Source organism: Phaseolus vulgaris, chromosome 10, assembly GCF_051622355.1.
Source record: "Phaseolus vulgaris cultivar YP4 chromosome 10, ASM5162235v1, whole genome shotgun sequence".
NCBI lineage: Eukaryota > Viridiplantae > Streptophyta > Magnoliopsida > Fabales > Fabaceae > Phaseolus > Phaseolus vulgaris.
Window position 1 is genome coordinate 44,406,636 of NC_143507.1, and position 21,843 is coordinate 44,428,478.

At 31.6% G+C, this 21,843-nt stretch overlaps 2 protein-coding genes across 5 annotated transcripts; one reads left to right on the forward strand and one right to left on the reverse strand.

Moving 5' to 3' along the window:
• Positions 1-1,839: 1,839 nt before the first annotated feature.
• Positions 1,840-6,436, reverse strand: PERK15 (Protein kinase superfamily protein). Its single transcript, XM_068621430.2, is given in 9 exon segments — positions 1,840-2,033; positions 2,035-2,298; positions 2,620-2,781; positions 3,282-3,429; positions 3,561-3,637; positions 4,069-4,139; positions 4,246-4,332; positions 4,709-5,242; positions 5,792-6,436. Coding segments are annotated over 9 exon segments (1,719 nt in total). The 5' UTR covers positions 6,123-6,436; the 3' UTR covers positions 1,840-1,988.
• A 6,367-nt stretch (positions 6,437-12,803) lies between these two features.
• On the forward strand, positions 12,804-20,903 carry LOC137818171 (phox (PX) domain-containing protein). Of its 4 annotated transcripts, none has more exons than XM_068621432.2 (16): positions 12,819-13,275; positions 13,388-14,135; positions 14,852-15,245; positions 15,331-15,508; positions 15,634-15,773; positions 15,849-17,109; positions 17,208-17,308; positions 17,429-17,573; positions 17,989-18,057; positions 18,161-18,206; positions 18,309-18,676; positions 18,867-18,946; positions 19,050-19,185; positions 19,310-19,496; positions 19,612-19,694; positions 20,416-20,903. In XM_068621432.2, exons 2-16 carry the CDS (start codon positions 14,117-14,119, stop codon positions 20,548-20,550), a joined length of 3,342 nt encoding a protein of 1,113 aa, XP_068477533.1. In that variant the 5' UTR covers positions 12,819-13,275; positions 13,388-14,116; the 3' UTR covers positions 20,551-20,903. The 4 variants fall into 4 exon arrangements, with proteins under 4 accessions (XP_068477532.1, XP_090152443.1, XP_068477533.1 ...); XM_068621433.2 differs by having other exon boundaries at positions 13,910-14,135; XM_068621431.2 differs by lacking the exon at positions 13,388-14,135 and having other exon boundaries at positions 12,804-13,275.
• Positions 20,904-21,843: the final 940 nt, after the last annotated feature.

Here is a 21,843-nt window from a genome sequence, read left to right on the forward strand (position 1 = left end):
GAAATACATTAATTTTTTGAAAACGCAAATCTATTGTATAAATTTTTATTATAATTACAAAAAATAATAAATTTTTTGAATCAATCATGAGAAATATCATTCTATTAAAAAAAATAAGTATACTTGTGCATATAAATTTTTATTGTCAATTTATATAATTCATAATTATATTATATAGATTTTTTGTGTTTTCGTGTCCTACATTTTAGATTATAGATAAGTATTCGAGGATGTGTTGTATCACTAGTATCTATTTCAATGTCTATCTTACATAGTTAATGTTCCTTCTCTTCTTATAAAATGTCATAACAATTTAGTGTGTTCTTAATTTTCCACCAAATATCTCATTTTATTCGTGCTAAGATGATAAACGAGACTAAAAAATATTGTTTGATTCATGTCGAAGGAGAATAAACAAACAGCTTTCAATTATTAATCTTCAACTTTTTTTATAACAAAGAAACACAATATTACTTTTCTTGCCAAAATATTAGTTAAGGTCTATTTGATTTAGAAGTATAGCACTAATTCTACAAACAATGGTTTTATAAACATTGAGAAATACTAATATAAGTATAAAATTATAGTATGGTCGAGTCCGTTACACTTTTAATATAGTGTATATAGTTTTGATGAGTTTAATAGTATATATGTATGAATTAAATAATAAGCACAGTACAAGGAAGATATATAATATTAGACGTCTTGATAGTAACCACGTGCTATAGATAAAATTAATCTACAGTATATAAATTAAAATTTGTTTAATCTATAATGTCAACTATTCATAAATATTTAATATTATATATAAAATATTTATAGATTAATATGAGAAGAGGGTATTAAAAATTAAGAAACCAATTTACTATATATAAGTACTTCATTTTATAAATTAATTTTATAAAGTTTACTTAAACATAAACCTAAAAGTTAAATACTAAAGTTCATTTGTACATAGAAATACAATGACCAAAAGGCCCATATATATAAGTACAACTAGTTATATTTTCTCTTCAGAAAAATAAAATGTTTATTTTTTGTTTTACTTAAAACTTATTTTAGAAAATAGTTTGTTGAAATTTGAAAGTAACACAATCATTATTTGCGTCTATAGATTGCAGGTTTATTATCAACCCAAGAGACAAGACAGGTATACACGTACTGATGGACATTTCTTTTTTACAAATGACCACTTTCAAATGTTTTCTCACTTTTTTTTACACAAATTTAACAAAACAAAAACTTATATAGTAAACGACAACTACACTTTGCGCATTTACTAAAATTACTTTTACATTTCACCTTCCAAAGGCCATTTTTTTTCCAGCATCCACCAAGCAGATCAATTTTTTGTCCAACTAAATTTAATGCATCACAATAGCATCTTCATACACCCATGAAAACATGAATTTAACTCTCTTGAAAGAGGAAAAGTAAAATTGTTACTATTGGTTTGAAGTTGAGTGCACCAAATAATCAATAGAGACCAGAAAAATAAGTACTTTGGGTGCACCAAGTTTGTTACTCTTCGGTGGGAAAAAGACCAGTGTTCCTTGTGACCCTCCCAGTATAAACAAAAAAACTGAGTAGCTACAAGTCTTAGACACCACCAGGCGAAGAAGAATCATAGAATGCATTATGACAAAGCTCACCAAAGTACAAAATACCCACATCCTCAACATAAGTCTCAATGTCAGGCTTTCCCAGTTAGAACAAATGTTAGCATCGAAGAATGAATCAAGCTTTACAAAGCTTCATGTGTATCAAATAATTCAGGAATTGTACTTAGGAAACAAGTTAGACCGTGAAAATCACCGGGGAAAAAAAAAGACACAGCTCTAAGTAAGTACTATTCATTGTGTGCAAGCCAATTAATATATTGGACCTGCAAAATATACTGACATTATATGTACCTGTACCAGTCTCATGGGTGTGCACTAGCAAACTGATGTCTGAAGCGTAATTTTGAAAGACGTGGGATTCATCAATCAAGAGCTTGTCTCAGAGTCACGGTTGCTGCCCTGCACGTTCCCCCAATTCAATTTCCTGCGTATTTTGCTGTCCCGAACTGGTAGAGACAGATGGATGTCGACCGTAATCACTGCTGGGACCACTGTACTCACTAATACCTTGCTCTTGGCTTTCCAGTGCCAGCTTCCTGAAGTTCTTCATGTCTTCACTGTATTGGACACTATCATAGCTAGAACTCTCAAAGGAACCAAAAACTCTGCTGTGTCCAGGTGCGCTCCCCTCGTTTAGATCTTCTAGAGAAATATTTCCTTCCAGAGCTCGAACAACCTGCTCAGTGTCATTAATTTTATCATTGTCATAGGCAAGCACGCACCAGATCTCAGTTTGCCAATGGTCAGAGTTGGTAATGAATTTCTAAACTTCAAAAAATCATCAACCAGGAAATCAAATATACTGACAATACTTTGTAATTTGTAACATGTTATAACACAACACTGGACTTTTTCTGTCTAAGAGAAGCATGCGAATGCCTTTCAGGGAGACATTTTACTACATACCCTTGTCAGAGATAATAACCAAATCAGTTTGATTATAAGAACAAAACACACGGTTTATTCTCAAACATATCTTCAGAATCAACCAACTCACCTGGCTCATTCGAGGTCGTAGCCTGGCTGAATGGCGCACACAACTTGCAGCACAAGCAGTCATTCGAATCATCTCATCGTGATTGTAATTTCTCTGCAACTTTGGATCAACAAGTCCATCAAAGTTGCCATTCTCAAAAGCTTGAGACAGTAAAGGCCTGGCCTGTAATTTTCACACAATGTTTCAGTACAAGATGTTTTGGGGGGATGATTGTTGCAGAATATCCCAGATATTATTTCAGAATTAATTTAAGCAAAACCAGAATTTCTTGCAAGTAATTTTACATGGTTACAAACTACAATCAGCTTCATCTGAGATTAATACAGTTGGCATCTAAAACAAGATACTGAAGACAAATTTAAAACAAATCTAAGCAGACATAATTACAAGATAAGAGGTGATAAGATTTTATTGATTTCTCAAGTATACCAATAAAATACAATATATACCCTAAAAATTATTATTTTATTAAAATACAATATTTGCTACAAAAATCAGATGTAAGGTGCATGTAGTTTGGAACAGTGGTGTCAAAGAATATTTATCCTAAGAAAAGATGCCAAAGGAGCACATTCTGTCATACGCATAAATACCATGTGTTATCCTTAGTTATGCATAAATATCTAAGCAAAAACATCAATGAAGTACTGAATGCTACATACCCATTCAACCATGCTGTCATCTAAGAAGGGATGACTTTTATCAACGGGTTTCCGTCCAGTGATCAACTCCAAAAGCACAACACCAAAGGAGAAAACATCTGACTTTTCAGTTAGTTTTCCACTAGCAGCATATTCTGGAGCCATGTATCTGAATTAAATGAATTTAGAGTTTGAGTAAGATATAATTAATAGAAAAGGGAAAAATAAAATCCATGAAATATACTGCCCAGTAAAAGTATTTCAAAATTAGATTCAAGAAATACATATGATGAATCTAACCCAAAAGTTCCCATCACTCGAGTAGAAACATGGGTTTCTGTGTCTGATGAAAACTTTGCAAGTCCAAAATCGGCAACCTGAACAAAAGATTATGAAACATTATTCTACTATGCTGGCTCGCTGATGATGTACATACATATTGAGTGTTAAATGTGAACATGAACAATTTATATAGCATTTTTAGTTCATTTAACCATTTCAAGGTACACCAAAATAATTCCCTTATTTTCTGTAGTGTAAGTGAAACAGATTCAAGTCCATTCACCTGTTCATCTTGTTCAGCATTAATGTAAGAGGCTCTTCAATATGTTGATTCTGTTTGCATGATGTATCATTCATAGCTTTATAACATTTCTTAACAACACAACAGGCATAATCTGCTTTGTGGAAGCAGGTACTCAAACAGGGAAAATAAGATTTGTTTGGAGTAAAAAAAAATAATGAGTATGAACTTCCGTTTTTGTAAAACTATATATCCAGGATTGGAGGATAAAAGTAATAAATTTACCTTAGCCTCAAAACTATCATCAATAAGAATGTTAGATGCCTTGATGTCTCGGTGTATGATTTTGGGATTACCTAAAATGACATAAGATTAAAAATGTAAATTTCAAAACTAACATCATGAACTAAAAACACGGCCAATTCTTTTGCAGAGTACATAATTTATTAACAGTAAACTCACAGTCCTCGTGCAGGTATGCCAATCCTTTTGCAGATCCTATAGCAATCTTCATCCTTGTCGACCAGTCCATTGATGGCCTGTCCTTTCCTGGTATGATTCCATGATTCATTTAGAACTACTTGTGAGATATGAATTAAATTATCAAACTTCCAGAGACAGTGGAATCCTCATTACTCAATTACTAACCACACAAGGTCAAATTTTTCATTCTTGTTAAAAAGTGGCGATAACATAATATATTTTACACATAAAACCAATATATGAATTAAAATAAAAGCCATACTATTGTACACGAAAGAATGAAACAGCTAACATAGTATTGCATGCAAATATTATGCTCTACACAACTTTATAACATTTACAACAACGAATCAGCACACTTATTTGTGGCATTTCAGACATCCTATCTCAGAAAACAATAGTTAAATTGAATTTTCATCCTAAATGAACTAACAGATCTTACCATGCAAATGAAATTCTAGAGTATCATTTGGCACATACTCGTAGACAAGCATTTTCTGGTTGTCTGATATGCAGTAACCAACAAGGGAAACGAGGTGTCTGTGATGGACACGGCTAATGACCTCGACCTCTGCATGGAACTCACGCTCCCCTTGTCTACTCTCAGATTTCAACTGCTTGACTGCAACAATTTTCCCATTTGGGAGAAGTCCTTTGTGGACATAGCCAAAACCACCTTGACCAAGAAGATTTGAGTTGGAGAATCCATCCGTTGCCATAGCTAACTCATCGTGTGTAAAAGTGCTTTGAGATGATAGCGCCAAGGAAATGCCAGGTGAAGGCTGCACCTTCTCGGACCCCAAACTACTGCCAGTGCCTGAAGAATTGACAGTTGGTGTGGGGAGACCAGCGGATGACAGTTTATGGTTCACTAAACCCCCAGGACTAGGCTTGGGCGGCAAGCCCACTTTACCATCTGTGGTTGGAGAAACACTGCCTTGCCAATGCTGAAGGTTGCCACCACCAGCCATGTCAGCTGGAGACATTGACACCCATATTAATTCCAGTCCACAATTTTGCCAGTTTTACACACAAATTGGAACAAAACTCAACCACACTGATTACACTTTTTTATTTTCTGAGATAAACAATAAACAAAACAAATTTGTACAGCAACCCATCAAACAGAATTTAAATTGAACTTCCACAATAAACCTCAACACTCCGTTGATTCATAAAAAGAAATCACATCACAGAATGTACGAGCAGTACCGGTACATTTACTACGATTCTCACGGCATTAATTATAAGCAACAACCGAAGTTAAACAATCTCGTGCCATTGGGAAAACGACAGCAGAAGCTGACACACATCCACGGCAACAGTTGTAAATTCAACTTCAGTGTCCTTGTTGTTTTCCATAATCCATCATAAAAAAAATCAGTTGAAATATCAGCTAACGTGATTTTGCACTAATAAATTATTTTTAGAGTAACAGCAGCATTCAAATTTAAATAATTTCATTTGAAAAACAATTTTAACCGAAATCAATTTGTTATCGAATTTTAAAAACATTCACCCTGACCTTTCGGCTGTGACGGTTGAGAGTAGCTGTTCTGGCTTCTCTTCTTTTTCCAATTCCTATAGACGCAAAAGAAAATTCCCCCAACAATAAGCATACCTACTGCACCTAACACGGCCCCTATAATTATCCCACTTAATGTACCCGGCGACAACCCGGAACCAGTCGGAGCTGGGGCTGACGGCGGAGGAGGAGTAACGGTGGCGTTGGTGGTGTCGGGAGGCGGAGGAGGGGATACAGTTGCGTTAGGTACGAGAGGTGTTTCATCCGGAGGAGGAGGAGAGGCAGTGGAGTTAACGTCGGAAGGAGTCTCCGCCGGCGACGGAGACGACATGGGAGGCGAAGTTTTCCGACGCGGCGGCGAGAGCGAGGGTTTTGATTACAGAAAAAAAAAAGGGGGAATGAAAGGGAAAGAAGGTTTAGGATTGAGAAGTTTGCATCGTGAGTTTGATTTTTTTAGGGATAAAGAGGAACGTGGTGTGTGTTGTGGACCCTAATGTGATGATGATAGCTACTTCTTCTTCTTCTTCTACTTCTCACTCTCACGCTACTTTTTCATAACGTGTGCGAAATATACCACATTCTGTAACTCTACTCCGTCGTTTCACTTGCTTCTTGTTGCGTTTTGCTCCAACTTCCCACACCAGTGTCTCTCTTCCTTTAGCGGGAATCTAATATATCAAAATATAAAACTGAATGGTCGGAAAAAGAGAGGAATTACGACGGCACGTGCCATGCGTATTCTCATTCTTTTTTCTTTAACTAATATTTTATTTTGTACGAGGATTATTCTCTAACTTCTTTAAAGTTTCGTTGAGTTACGTCAAAAGTTAAGAAATTTTTAAAAAGTTATTGGTCGATTTCGTATAAAGATTATTCTCGAGTTGCTTAATTTTCATTGACTTACGTCAAAGGTTAAGAAACTTTGAGATTATTGATCGATCTTGTATAAGGATTATTCTAGAGCTTCTTAAGTTTCATTGACTTACGTCAGAGGCTGAGAGTTGTGGAGTCATGGTCGAATTCAATAATAGAGTAGAAGTGACTCCTTTCCAACCATGATACTTATGGAAACTCGTATTTACTTTCTAATAGGAGTGAAAACACATGAATTATAAGATTAGACGGATACTCAGAATCTGAACATTAAAAATAATTAAAAAACGAAAGAAATTAAAAATAAAAACAACTGATTCATTAGACACGAGACTAAGATTAAGAACCACAGTTGCTAGTTCAATATTAAATTAATATGTATATTTATTTAACTATTTTAATAATGACAGTATGATGTAGTGTAATTTGTTTAACTATTATTAGTGATGAAAATCAGTTCCCCGTTTGACTTGTGTTCTTATGAGTATCGACCAATTCGAATGTAATTATTATGTTTTTAATGACAATGTTATTGGATTTGAGTATAATCATCATGACTAAACACAGTTTTCTAATTCTATACGATAATTAAAACTTAGAGATAATTTTAGGACATTGTTTGTTATTCGTTTCATTTTAAACATCGATTTATAGACAATTTACTAAATTTAAATAAAAAAATATCTAAAAGTAACCAAAGAAGGTTCGTGGTGGTTTTCCGTTATAACTGCAAAACAAGCTAACGTACACGCCACATCATAGTGTTGTAATTAGGACAAGACACTAAAAGCTCTCTAGTATTTCCCTTATTAGAAACCCATTATATAAATTCAACTTTTGTTTCCTAACCAAATAATTAACTATTATAACATTATAACATGTTATTTGAAAATATCTAGGATAGTTGGATGTGTATATTCGAATTTATGAGTGAATCGACTTTTTTGTAGAGGTTTGTTGAATTTTATGGTTGAAAATTGAGTGGTGATTTGTTTATTTATAGAAGATTTTTCGAAATTTAAGTTAGTCAAAATTTAATAAATAAGTGAATGAAAAGTATTAAATTAGTTGAGAATATATTCTCTAATGTGATGTTTATAAGTTTTTATAACTATATACTATTGTGTTGTACCTATTTGAAATTTTAAGGAGATTCATGACTTAACATAATTTAACTCGAGTTATGGTTTGGATAAAGACAAATTACTACATGTAACATCTGGTTGTAGAATTTGGACAACCAAAAAATTTCTAAAAAATAAATAAAAATATTTGTCCTATAAAGGAGAAAATATTAACTATTTTATTTTATGTTTAATAGACTAATAACTTATGAAGCTCGGATACCCTTCTTAAATTGTGTGTCGGTGTACTCGTATCGGACACCGACACTCGTATGACACTTGTAGGACACATCTTTAAAGTGTTTAATTCAAAAAATATTTGTTGGATTTTTGACAATTCTAGTACGTTTCTAATATAATTTTTAAAATGACAAATACATTAATTTTATAAGAACTCAAACTTATTATATAAATTTTTATTACGATTAAAATAAGAAACAAATCATTTTAAATGATCAGTCATAAAATATTTCTGCTCCAAAAATTAATCAGGGATATACTTATGCACATAAATCTTTATTGTCAATTTATATAATTCACAATTATATAATATGTAGATCCATGTTATCGTGTCATACATTTTAGAGATTATACGTATCTTTGTGTTCATGTTGTACCAGTATTTGTGTCAATGCTCATAACGCCAAATCAACATGAAATTGTCAGAAAAATTATAGTTAATATCTTTAATCACTTTAAAACTCAAAAACAACCTTTAAGACGGAACAATTATCTTAATAATTAATCAATTAAATTACATAAAAATATGAATAAATTAATTTTTAATATTAACGAGATATACACAATAAATATAAATGGTTGTAATGCACAATTGTGAATGATAAATGTATGAGTAGCATCATATCTTCTTCATACACTTATACACACGCCACATTCTACAGATTTTTTTTTTCTCCACAATCTCATTTACATGTATAGCTCTTCAATATTTACGTGTTATAAAATAATTTTACATTTCTATAAGAAAAAAAAAGACCATGCAATAACAGTGTAAATAATTTTACATTGATGCAAAATCACAAATGATATATATTTTGATTTTTAAACTAATTATATTAAAGGTTATACCAGTACTTATCATTATTATTTTTTGTATTTTATCGGTTACAATCTGTAATTAAGGTTGTTAATAAAAACGTTGTTGCCTTTATTTATAAAAATAATAATAATGATTTATGTGTTAGTTCACTTTATATATTAACGCAATCATTTCATCCATTTTAATATGAAAATAGTAATATCTACGCATGGTCAAATTTTAAAAAACTAATAAATAAAAACTAATTTGAATAATTATTGCAGAATCAGCCATTTTAATACAAACTTTGAATTTATAACTAAATGATGTAATAAATGTTTATATTATCGCATAGTTACTAAATAAGTTAATTATAACTCCTTGTAAATATAGTTCAATGAAGTCATTATCAAAAGATTAACATAACGTGTTTATAATTAAAAGTAAACACAAGGATGATTCTAATTATAAATATATATTGTGTGTTCTTTTTTTATAGCTAAATGTTTTTTTTTTAAGATTATTTTTCTTATAAGGATGATTTGTATATCTTCTGTCGTGTGAATCTTTCATCTCATGATAATTACTTTTGGTTGGACAACAAAATATATCGTAATTTTGTTATCATTTCTATTTATGTAGACTTAAGATTCAAGTGTTTGGTCCAACATTAGGTATTTGAAACTTTAATTTAGAAATATAATATACTTTAAGTTTAGTTGTTTAATTATGCTATAAATGTATAACTCCTTGATTAACATGACTTGTTGGTTATTTTATTAAAAATTCATGTAGTTTGACTTGTAATTGTAAACATAATTGCATGTTAATTATTTCTTTGAAGGTTGTTTCGAACCATGACATTTGTAATTTATTGTTTTTTTTTAATTTGTTGATTAAAAATTTATATATTAGAATGAATCTTAATTTTCCATTCAAATTTCATCATATATATATGTTAAAAAAAATAAGTATTGATGTCATTATATTTACATTGAATAAATAATTTAAGAAAATTATTATTTTTAATAATTTATCAATAGTTATATATTTTAATCTAGATATCATATTTAATAAATATTTTAGTTTATTTTTAGGCATATATATAATTATGACATATTTTATTTCATTATCTCATTTTACGTTACCTAAATGTTGTTAATCTATCTATCGGTGTTACATTGTATTTAAAATGTTATTTTAACAACTATATAGTTAAAAACATCAGTTTATAACCTTAAAAAAAATCATCATTTTACATAAATCTATATTTCAATAAAAAATTATTTCTTCTTTTAAAAATTGTAATATAAAATAATTTTTTATTGAATTGTCAACCTATCATGACTCTTTATATTTAATTCATTATATTTTTATCTAACTCAATTCAATTAATTTTATATTTTTTCTATAACTCAAGCCATGGTCACTCTTAATAAAGGTTGAAAAACTTGCATATGTTATGTCTCTTATACAACTAAAATTGTACATGTACGATGTCAACATCTCATGAATAACTCTATTTCACTTCCACTTGCTACCTACTTCTCACTAATAATAATTAACTTGGCGTTTTCTTCTTATTTTATAGCAAACTATAAAAAAAAAATCTATTTAAAACCACCCTATTCTACATGAAATATATTAAAATTCATTCGTGGTAACATTCGATTTTTTTAATCTTCTTATTTTACAAGCAGTGATGTAAATAAATGTTTTTTAAACCACTTTAGGCATACCTAAATTCATTTCGAATGAATAAGCACTTTTTTCAGAAGTGATTTTTTAACATTTGATCAAAACCCTAAAAGAATGATTTTTGTGGTTGCGTTCTAGTCGTCGTGTCTACCTGTCCATGGCGAAAAGTAGTAACAGCTACAACTGTAATGCACAGTCACAATTATTAATGATAAGGTCACATTATCCGAGTTGGCATCTTCAATAACTTTTATTTGTACTGCCAAAATTTTAAAAAGAAAAATCAGTTAATTAAATACATATATTAAGATTTACATAAAAAAAACCATAGTTAATGCATTTTTTAATATTTTTATATATTATTAATTGATTTGCCCAATAGTCTCGCATCATACAAAATCGTGATAGAGTTTGAAGTTTCAAAGTGGACAATATCTCAAATTTATAGGAATAACAGTGCAGGTCGCGGGCTGACTGCAGCTTGCTACAAAAAATCGCAAGACGGACTCACTAATTTAATTCGCTAACTTGTTTAGACCCGTTCCTCATAACTTGCAGTCCGGGACAACAATGGAGTGAGACGGGTTGACCCACTAACCTGCATAAATAAAAAAAAATTATTTAAAAAAAAAATCATATCTCACTTACCCATTATTACAATGTGATATTTATTTTATTTGATTTATAAAATTAAATTTAGTGTAAAAAAATGAATATTTTATTTTAATCATAAGACTTAACATCAAGACAATGAATTTAATTTTAAGTAAAGTCTTATATTTGAAATTTTTTAATAAAAAAAAATATAAAAGAGATTTCAATGATATACATGTTAAAAAAATAGTCATCTTTATTAAAATATTTTGTAACAAAACTTTTATAACGTACACTAATACATTTACATACATATATAGAGAAAATAAATGCAAAATAAAATTTTAATTATTTTTAATCAAGCCTTCTAACAACACGCGTACTTGAATTCATATTTTTATCTTAATTAAATAAATTGAACATGGATAAAATTTAAATTATTTAACAGCAACAATATGCTTTTTTTATAATAATTAATTAATTTATTTGTTTTTAAATATTTTCCTTATGCAGACCCATAAACTATCTCCTACTCAAATGTAATTGTATTTTTAAGTTATTTTGCAATTAGAAATTATTGTACACAAGTTTGTTAAAAATATTTTTTAAAATAAATATAATTGATATTGTAATTTGAGAAAGTCATTTGGACTATTGTAGATCAACCCATACCTATGGGTTAGTTTGGTTTTCTAGAAGGTCATTACTAAGTTGATGGTTACGTCTTCTAATGAATGATTTTTTAACCTAAACTTATGATTCTCCTTAATCATTAAATTGAACATTATTTAATGATTCACATAAAATAATATTTCCAATACACTATAATAAACAAGCCACTTAAAATATGGCTATATAGTAAAAATTAAATAATATAAAATTGAGAAGTGGAATAAAAAACAAAGTAAATATGCACGTTATAGTGTCATTAATTTCACACTCTCAATTGAACAACAATTATGTCTGTTTACAACAATCAATTGTGATCACTTAAAGCATGAATTGATAAAACAATTTTACAACATTAACTAATATGTTTTTAATATGGTTATTTAAAATTAACAAATTACTATTTAAAATTACACGATAACATAAGATTATTTTATGTTGCGATTGAATAAACTATTTTTCATAAAATATTTTCTTAAAAAATTGCACTGAAAACGTATTTATAGAATTAAATATTCATTTTTAATTGTTTCAACCTTCATCCAATATCCTAGGAAATACACCTATATCTTCCTTATTACTTTATCTATAAGCATTTAATTGAAAATCCTCATATTTTTATCATTAAAAAATATTTATGGATATTATTTTATTTTATAATTTTTAATTCATATATTCATTTATTTCGATATAGAACTAAGCAAATTTTGTTTTCCTTTTTAATTAACATTCTTAGAGATTTTTATTTTTATTTTTATTCCATGTGTTTTTATTTTTTATTTTCGTATTACCTTTTAAAGAACGTTAAAATACCACAACTCTCTCTCTCATAATGCAACGGTCAACAAATCCAATTATTTTGTCAATTTTGAGTTTTTTGTTTTAACAATTTTTTTTTTTTTTTTAATGATGAGGTCAAGAGTTCAAACCTGTCTTGAAAAATATAATATAATAAAATAAAATAAAATAAAAAATAAATAAAAAAATAAAAAATAAAAAATAAAAGAGAAATGTTGAAGATGGAGGAAATGAAAATGGAAATGGCAATAGCTGCTGCATAAGCATAGATAGAAAGAAAGAAGAAAATGAATCCCACGTCAATATCAGAAGGTGAGAGTTCAAAACAAAACTGACACAGAAAGTGAGAAAAATCAAGCACACACGCCACACCACCTCATTGCCTTCACCGGCAAAACGCCACCCTAAAACCTAACCGTCACACCGTTCGTCGATTCAATTCTCTCTCTCTCTGCAATTCTCCGTCAGCATCTTCAACGGAATTTCCCTTTCTATCTTGCGATGAGGTTCAGATTGATTTGAATCGACTTTTTACTTTTCCAATTGCGCGGCGATTTGGAGAATTTCGTTTGCGATGAACATGCCGCCGAAGCCGAACCAGGTGGTAGTGAGAGACCTCGTTGAGGAAGCCAAGAAACGGATCGTCATACTCGTCGTATGCGTCGTCGGAATCTCCTATCTCATGTCCTGTGAGTTTCTTCAATTTCCTCCTCCTTCACTTCGTTTCGCTCCGTTTGTCTTTTGTTTGATCAACTTCAATTGAGAGAGTTGTTTGCATGGTTTTGCTTGCTTTGGTTTCAGTACTTTATTTTCTCCTAGTTATGGTAATCGCGTGCTGAGGGTTTTGAAGGCGTCGTAGTCGTTATTACATTACTTGCGGTACGATGAATGGTTGGAATAAATTCGTGTGGCGTTTAGCATCGATTGCGCTTGATATGGAAAAATCATTTTTGACAATGCTGTTGAAGTTAGGACATAGGATTGGTGGTTTATCAGTTTTAAGAGAAGACGACGTCGTTTGGAGCTGTTTTGTGGGAAAGATGTTGGGAGGTTTTCAGTGGGGGGGAAATTCTGCTGGATTACACTTATCTCTCTTCTTGCTCTTAGAAATCAAAATATAGGTTTATTGTCAGATTAGCTACATTGGATTTTCAACCAATAATTTTTAGTGCAAAGTGATGCTTTAGTTATTGTATTGCTAAAATTTCCACTATTAAAGAGTAGCTGCTGTTTTCTTTAATTTCCTATAGATGTCTTACTTGCTTCTTTGTTTTTGTTGGTGATGTGATACGGTACTGACCAAACTGAGATCCATTATGGAAGCATGAAATGCTGGAAAGAATTTGGGTTGGCAATCATTGTAGCACCAACCTGGCATGTACTTGGTAGAATCTCAAGATTTCTGGACAACTAAGGGGAACTGCTATTGTCTTTTAACATAGAGGACACGACTATAGATATTGTAAAAACCTGGGGAAATATCAACCTAGCTCTATCATAGTCACCTTGAAACTGGCAAAAAACAATTTTATGAAACCTCCTAAAATAGGTACTATGAAAATCACATCAGCTTTATTAGAAATCATTGTGTAATTTTATTTGACCCCTTTTGATGTGCATTGCAAATTCTTTTTGCCCCGTTCTGGACCCTGAATATATATGTGTAATGATGTATTCTCGTAGGTACTAAAATTAATGGTCTCTTTTTTTGTGATGACTCCTCCTTATGCATTTGTGTGTGCCTGATTTAGTATTAGCTAGATAAGAAAAACATGACCACAATTATATTTGAGTATTTAATGGCAGTGGAAACTTAATAAAAAATAATTCTGTTACTGTGTTTGGTTTGAACTCGGGATAAATAAAGAAGTAAAAATGAGTTGAGGTCAGTGAAGGATTTGATAGTTTTGAATTTTTTTTGAAGGGGATAGAGAAGATTTTGTTTTCTTCAAAAGCCTTTACTTTTTTTTTATTCTAAGTTATGAATAAAGTATAAGGAAAAGTTCCTAAAATATTATCTTTTAGTGAAAATATAGTTGCCCTATATTTCAGTATAAAATTTCACTTCATAGTTGCCCCCTACTGATGTTGTGTTCTTTTGGTAATGGTATATTTTGTTGATACTGGTTCATGTCTCCAATCAAAATTTTATTTATCAGTACCTAGAAAACTGTGAATATTAAGAGATTCTCACTTGTTAATTTCTAGCTTCATGTTGTGTTTAGATCTTGGTGTTTGGTTTAATTTATTTTGCTTTCATATCAGTGACAAGCTCCTCAGTTTGGGTCAACTTGCCAGCAGCAGCCTCCTTGATTATTATTCTCCGCTATTTGTCGCTAGATTTTGAAATGAAGAGAAAAGCTGCAGCATACAACAATAAAGCAGGGTCCGTCAATGTTCAGTCTTCAAAGAAGCCCATGGAAAATCCTAAAGTTATTGCAAAGTTTGAGTGGAGAAAAAAAGTGAATTCTCCTGTTGTTGAGGATGCAATTGATCACTTCACCAGGCATTTAATTTCTGAGTGGGTGACAGATCTTTGGTATTCTCGCTTAACACCAGACAAAGAGGGTCCTGAGGAGTTAGTGCAAATAATTAATGGTGTTCTTGGGGAAATTTCAGGACGCATGAGAAACATAAACTTGATGGATTTTTTGATAAGGTTCTTAGTGGCATTTGTTGACTGCGATTTTTCTTTATATCAGATTGTAATTTTATTGAATGGAAGTTAGCTTTCTTTGGTTCAGGGATCTTGTTAATATTATTTGCACACACTTGGAGGTGTTTCGTGCTGCCCATTCAAAGATTGAAAAACATCATACAGGTCCATTAACAATTGCAAGTCGAGACATGGAATTGAAAATTGTTTTGGCTGCTGAGAACAAATTGCATCCTGCTTTGTTTTCTGCAGAAGCTGAGCATAAGGTTTTTTCCCTTTCTTGTTTTATATGAATAAACTAACGCGGTGCTTTGTTTTTGTACACGAGGCATGTTATTTCTTGTGTTTCTTAGTTTTGGGTTTTAATGTTGTGTAAATTCTTAACTTGCAGGTTTTACAGCATCTGATGACCGGTCTAATGCATTCTACTTTCAAGTCTGAGGATTTGAAGTGTTCTTTCTTTCGATATGCTGTCAGGGAGCTTCTTGCATGTGCTGTAATACGACCTGTCCTAAACTTAGCAAATCCAAGGTATCTGTTTTTCCCATTTTTGTATCATTCTTGATGTATGTATCTTGTTCTCATTGTCCCCTTTTTGGTTGTCAGATTTCTTAACGAGAGAATTGAATCTGTGGTAGTTAACAAGACCAGGGTTAACAAGGGGGTTGCTGCTGCTCAAGAGGCATCTCACACTAAAGTAGATGAGTTACAGGTTTCTTCTCATGATTTCTCCAAGACTTCAGATCCTTCTGTTACTGGTGTTGAGCTTGTGCAGCTAAAAAATGGTCAATCCAGAAATGTAGAGACTTCTGCAGAACATAATGCTCGTGATAATAGTATTAAAGATCCATTGCTTTCAGTTTCAGTTGATACTCGATCTTCCCGTACATGGAGCTCATTGCCTGCAAACCCCCAAACTATTGACGATCAAAATATTCAACGACAACGCTCAGGAGGAGAGTGGGGAGATATTTTAGATGTCATCTCTCGCAGAAAGACCCAAGCTCTTGCTCCGGAACATTTTGAGAATGTGTGGACTAAAGGGAAAAATTACAAGAAAAAGGATGGTGAGAACCAGTCAAATGAGCACATTTCACAGCATCCTGTGGTAGGGAAACTGCCGAAGGTAGATCACATGAAAGCAATATCTAGACCTAAACAAAGAGATACTAATTCCAAGCTTATTCCCCCCAAGGGACGCCACATTAATTCTGGACACAGTAGTCAATTCTCTGTTGAAAATACATCCATTCATGCGGACAAGAATGGATCAAGTTCAGTTACCTCATATAAAGACAATGAGTCCGTTACATCATATCAAAATGACGAGAGCATCCACATTTATGGGCAGATAAGTGATTCAGGGAGCAGTACATCTTATACTTCTGAAGATGATGATGAAAGTAGTACAGTTACTGGTCTTGATACCCCTGTCACTAAGGTTTGGGATGGAAGAAGTAATAGAAACCAGGCAGTTTCTTATGTTCATCACCCACTTGAAATTTTTGACAATCACAGTGCAAAGAAAAGAAATAAGAGACATTCTCACTATCCAAGACTATCCAGAGCCCAATCTGGCAATAAAAGGTCTTGGTCAGGTGGTCATAAAATGCAAACGTGGCAAGAAGTTGAGAGGACAAGCTTTTTATCTGGAGATGGTCAAGACATACTTAATTCTTCAAAATCACATATAGATTCTGAGGAGTCCAGTGATGATGCTGATATTGAAAGATTGGGCAGACTTTATAGTGGAGCAGCAGCCTCTTCTTCTGCCCACTCTATTTCTAAAACAGAATCTTGTAGTTTGTCTGTTACTCCCCTGAAAAGTTCCTCTGCAGTAGATTCCTTTTACAAGTTGAGATGTGAGGTACTTATGATGGTGATAACTAGCTCCTTTAATTAATGAGGAATAAGTTCATTTACTAATATGCTTGTATACAAATGTAAGCTAATTTTCTGCCGCAGGTCTTAGGTGCAAATATTGTCAAGAGCGGCTCTAAAACCTTTGCTGTTTATTCCATATCCGTTACAGATATAAATAATAACAGTTGGTCAATTAAAAGAAGGTGCTAAGTTTCTGCTGTCTTATATCAATGTTTCTAATAAAGAAATTCAATCTACTCTGTTTTCACATGTTTCTTGTTTTTCTTCCTTCCTTTTCCTTACATAGCTTTTCTTTTTTTAAGGTTTCGTCATTTTGAGGAGCTACATAGACGCCTGAAAGAGTTTCCTGAGTATAACCTTCATTTACCACCAAAACATTTTCTATCGACTGGTTTAGACGTACCAGTCATTCAAGAGCGCTGTGAATTACTGGATAAATATTTGAAGGTCAACTTAACTAATTATTTTTATTAAATTCTTACATTTCTCTGATTCCTGCATTCCACTACCCAATGTGTGGCAGTAGGCACACTTTTGGACAAATTTTGCATGGTTTCTTCTTTTCTTGTGTTCACATTTTGTTACCCAGTATTTACTTTGGCTAAATGGTACGCTTGCATTTTTGTACCTTTTATTTTCTGTTGAATAACATTTTATTTGCTTTTGGTACTGTGTGATAGAACTGAAATCACCAAAATTCTGTTACCAGCAGGATAGATGTTGTATTATTGTATGAGTGTACCTGTATTTTGAAATAGTACTTCATTTTGCATCTATCATGTAGCATTGTTCTTTAGTCTTTACTAACAATTTTGAACTATTCATCCAATATTTTGTTGATGCATGTCTTGTTGTCCCTCAGAAACTTATGCAACTACCAACTGTTTCGGAATCAATTGAAGTATGGGACTTTCTCAGTGTCGATTCTCAGGTCTGATTTCTTGTCCAATGGTTTCCTCCCTTCTTTGTTGTGAATATTTCCTTTTAAAAAATTATCTTGCTCATCACTTGTCATCACATGTTATGTATTGCAGACTTACATATTCTCAAATTCTTTTTCTATCATGGAAACATTATCAGGTGAGACATGGTTGGTGAAGAATGTTGAACATTCATAGTTTTATTATCTCTCTCCCATGTATTGACATGTCTTGCATTTCTTCCTTGTTGAAACTATTCTAGCTGGCTTGGATGCCAAGCCATTTGAGAAGAATAAAAACACTTCTCACTCTTCTGTACCTGCAAGTGATCCTGTGTCCTTTTGGAGAGAAAACTGTAGTGCTGAAAGTAAAGAGTCTGTTATGAAAGCAAAAAATAATGTTGAGGCCGATGGATTGAGGTCAAAAGTAAACAGCATGCCTCTTTCTCTACCAAAAAAGAATACACATCAACCTATAAAGTCATTTGAAAATTCTAGCGGCAATACAGATGTTCTAGCACAGAAGAGTGCACCTTCTCCCAATAACTTGCAAAAGACAGTGAAAGGAAGAGATAATTTGAATGAGGCTTCTGAAGTGCACCGTGATACTTCTGATGTTTTTCCAACAGAGGTTATAGAGACAATAAATTTTAATTCTGGCGTCTTTTTTTTTTTCCTTTTGAGCAGTAGATGCATTATTCATTTTATCATCTATTGCTGTTCTTAAACATATAAATGATTGTATTTTATTTTTTATACTGTTCTAGTTTTATATGCTTGATCATCTTGGTTCTGATTAATATAAAAATTCTTGAATGCAGTGGGTGCCGCCAAATTTGAGTGTACCTATATTGGATTTGGTTGACGTTATCTTCCAGGTTCAAGATGGTGGATGGATTAGGTAATTTGAGAATTCATGTTCATTTGACCTTAAACATAAGTTGTTTAATTTTGAAGTTCCACTAGTTATCATCTGTATCGTTTTACACTTGTGTGCAATGCAGGCGGAAGGCTTTTTGGGTTGCTAAACAAGTCTTACAACTAGGAATGGGTGACGCATTTGATGACTGGTTGATTGAGAAAATCCAACTTCTTCGTAAGGGATCAGTGATTGCTACAGGGGTCAAGCGAGTTGAGCAAGTAATCTTCTGACCCCCTCCCTACCCTTTGAAGTTTCTGTAACTCTGTTTCAATTCCCCTGATAAGCTTATGATCATTATGGTATAGTATGATAATATATTGTGACTGCAACTTTCTTTAACAGATACTCTGGCCTGATGGAATATTCATAACCAAGCATCCAAGTAGAAGACCACCGACACCAGCTACAAGCCCAACTCAAAATTCTCCTCGTGGTAATCAAACTACACAAGTATCTTCTCCAAGGTTGGAAGATGAACAGAAACGGGAGGCAGATCGGCGTGCAAAATTTGTATATGAGCTAATGATTGGTAATGGCTGTTATACTGCTCTCACTTATCTGCAGAATTGGCTATATTCAATGACTTGTATCAAATTTTATCGGAAACATGTATTGTACTTATCCATCCATCCCTGTTGATGTAGATCATGCACCACCAGCAATTGTAGGTCTTGTTGGTCGGAAGGAGTACGAGCAATGTGCTAGAGATCTATATTTTTTCCTTCAGGTAATTTCTGTCTAAATGTATTGAAGTTGTGTACAGAATCTTCTTTTGTTATTTATTAATTTCTTGGTGGTTCTAAGTTGAAACATTATCCCACTATGTTATGATGTTGAACATTGCATTCCAATGTATATGATTCACTTCATTCTCTTGGTGCACGAGCATGATCATATATTTTATGGTACGTTACTACTTTGATTAGATATTTTTACGCTGCTTGTTCATAGATATATAACCATTATCACAGTTTCTTCTTAACTGAGTTTTTCTGTCAAATTCTCACAGATTTTATGTTGTTAAAATTTTCGTGAAATGCTTTTCTTATTGACACCTTTCTAATCAAGATTTTGAAATATTTATTAGTTAAAAAATTAGTCTACTAATGATTGATTATTGTTATTGAGATAAGGTGTTGTTAGGATGTAGCAATTTCTCATGACAGGAGTGGATTGATGTTCTTTGGGGTTTATAATTCCTTTTTTCATCTTGAGTCATTACTTGAGCAATTGTTGCACAAGCGCATTACTTTTAATAGGGGCACAACACAATCAATCAAAAGCTCAAGATATGTTACAGTAATAACAAAAGTTAGTACTCGGTTGTGAAGTCAGTCTTGAAAAGTTAATTTTAATATGATGTTTCACTCTATTACAGATACTGCATGCAAGAGTTACTCTAAAAAACCATAATTTAGTCGTAAACAATCCTTTTGACTTTCTTTCAGTCATCCGTTTGCTTGAAGCAGCTGGCTTTTGACATCCTGGAGCTGCTTCTGACGTCAGCATTTCCAGAGCTTGATGATATTTTCAAGCAGCTGCACGACGAAAAGCATAAATTTGGTGAGTTCAAACCACAGTAAATATTCAGATGAAGCACTTTGTTTGTCTTGGGAAATACACTTTTTTTTGTGATATTTCTTGGTCTCTGCAACCGGCATCCTACTACTGAGCTACAAAGGCAATTCAAGTTTTCCACCTATGAAGTCGGGCTTTGTAAGTAAGGTTGGAGTTTTCAGGCAAATCAGATGTAAATTGAGTCAATGCAATTATTTTAAGATTCTTTACTGCCAAAAATTTTGTAAAGCCATCTGCTGTCAAGGTGAGTGATCCGTTTATTGTGAAAAGGCTCTTGTTAAACGGCTTAAAATCACTACATCAAGTTATATAAGACAACTTTTTTTTAAGTGAAACGGTTGTTCAAATTTTTGGCAAATTCTCCCTCCACTATCTAAATTCCAACATCACCCAATCTCTTATTGAAAATGACAAAAATGCCTATAAAAAAATACGAAAATAATCTTAAATAAAAGAGTGTAGATAAAAATTAACCTTTCATCCAGAAATATTCCGATTTTTAGATTTCTGCAACATATTTTTGAATTCTAGAAATTTTAATTCGGAATGTTTTTTTAATTGTGTTCTGGATTTTTTTGTCCAAATATATTTTTTTAATTTTGAATTATATTTATTATTTTTGGATTTTAAAATCCGAAATAAGAGTAATTTTGGAAATTTTAAAAATATAAGGTTCAGGTTAAAATTGATATAGCGTAAGAAGAAAATGTCCAAATTCTTTAGGGTTTTTTCCTAAGGCAGTGTAATTTTTTACGAATTTTCCAAAAGGGAAAAAAAAAACTTTTCTGAAAATGGATAAATAGTCAATGTGGAATACACTTTTTTAATATAAAATTGTCAACTACACATACGCTTTCAAAAAAACAAATTCGTATATGTGATATCCCATATATTTTTTTAATTTTACAATATATAATAATGTATAAAATTAAAAAAAAAATCAAAATGTAGAATTTGTATCTTACATATACGATTTCTATTTAAAATTGTATATAATATACATTTTTTAATATTTAAAATTTGAAAAAAAAATAATAGGATATTAGATAAGCTTAATCTATTAATTATAAATTTTATATATATATAACTAAAGAAAAATATTTTCTCATAAAATATTTTTTTAACTGAATAAGTTTTTAAAATATTTTTTTTATATATACTTAAAAAAATAAATATAACATTTTAATTTTAATATATTAAAATTATTTAAATTCTTAATAAACTTTAAATAAATCAGAAAACTTTAACTAAAAAGCTAAAATAGAAAACATATAGAATATGCGATTTAGGATTTTATC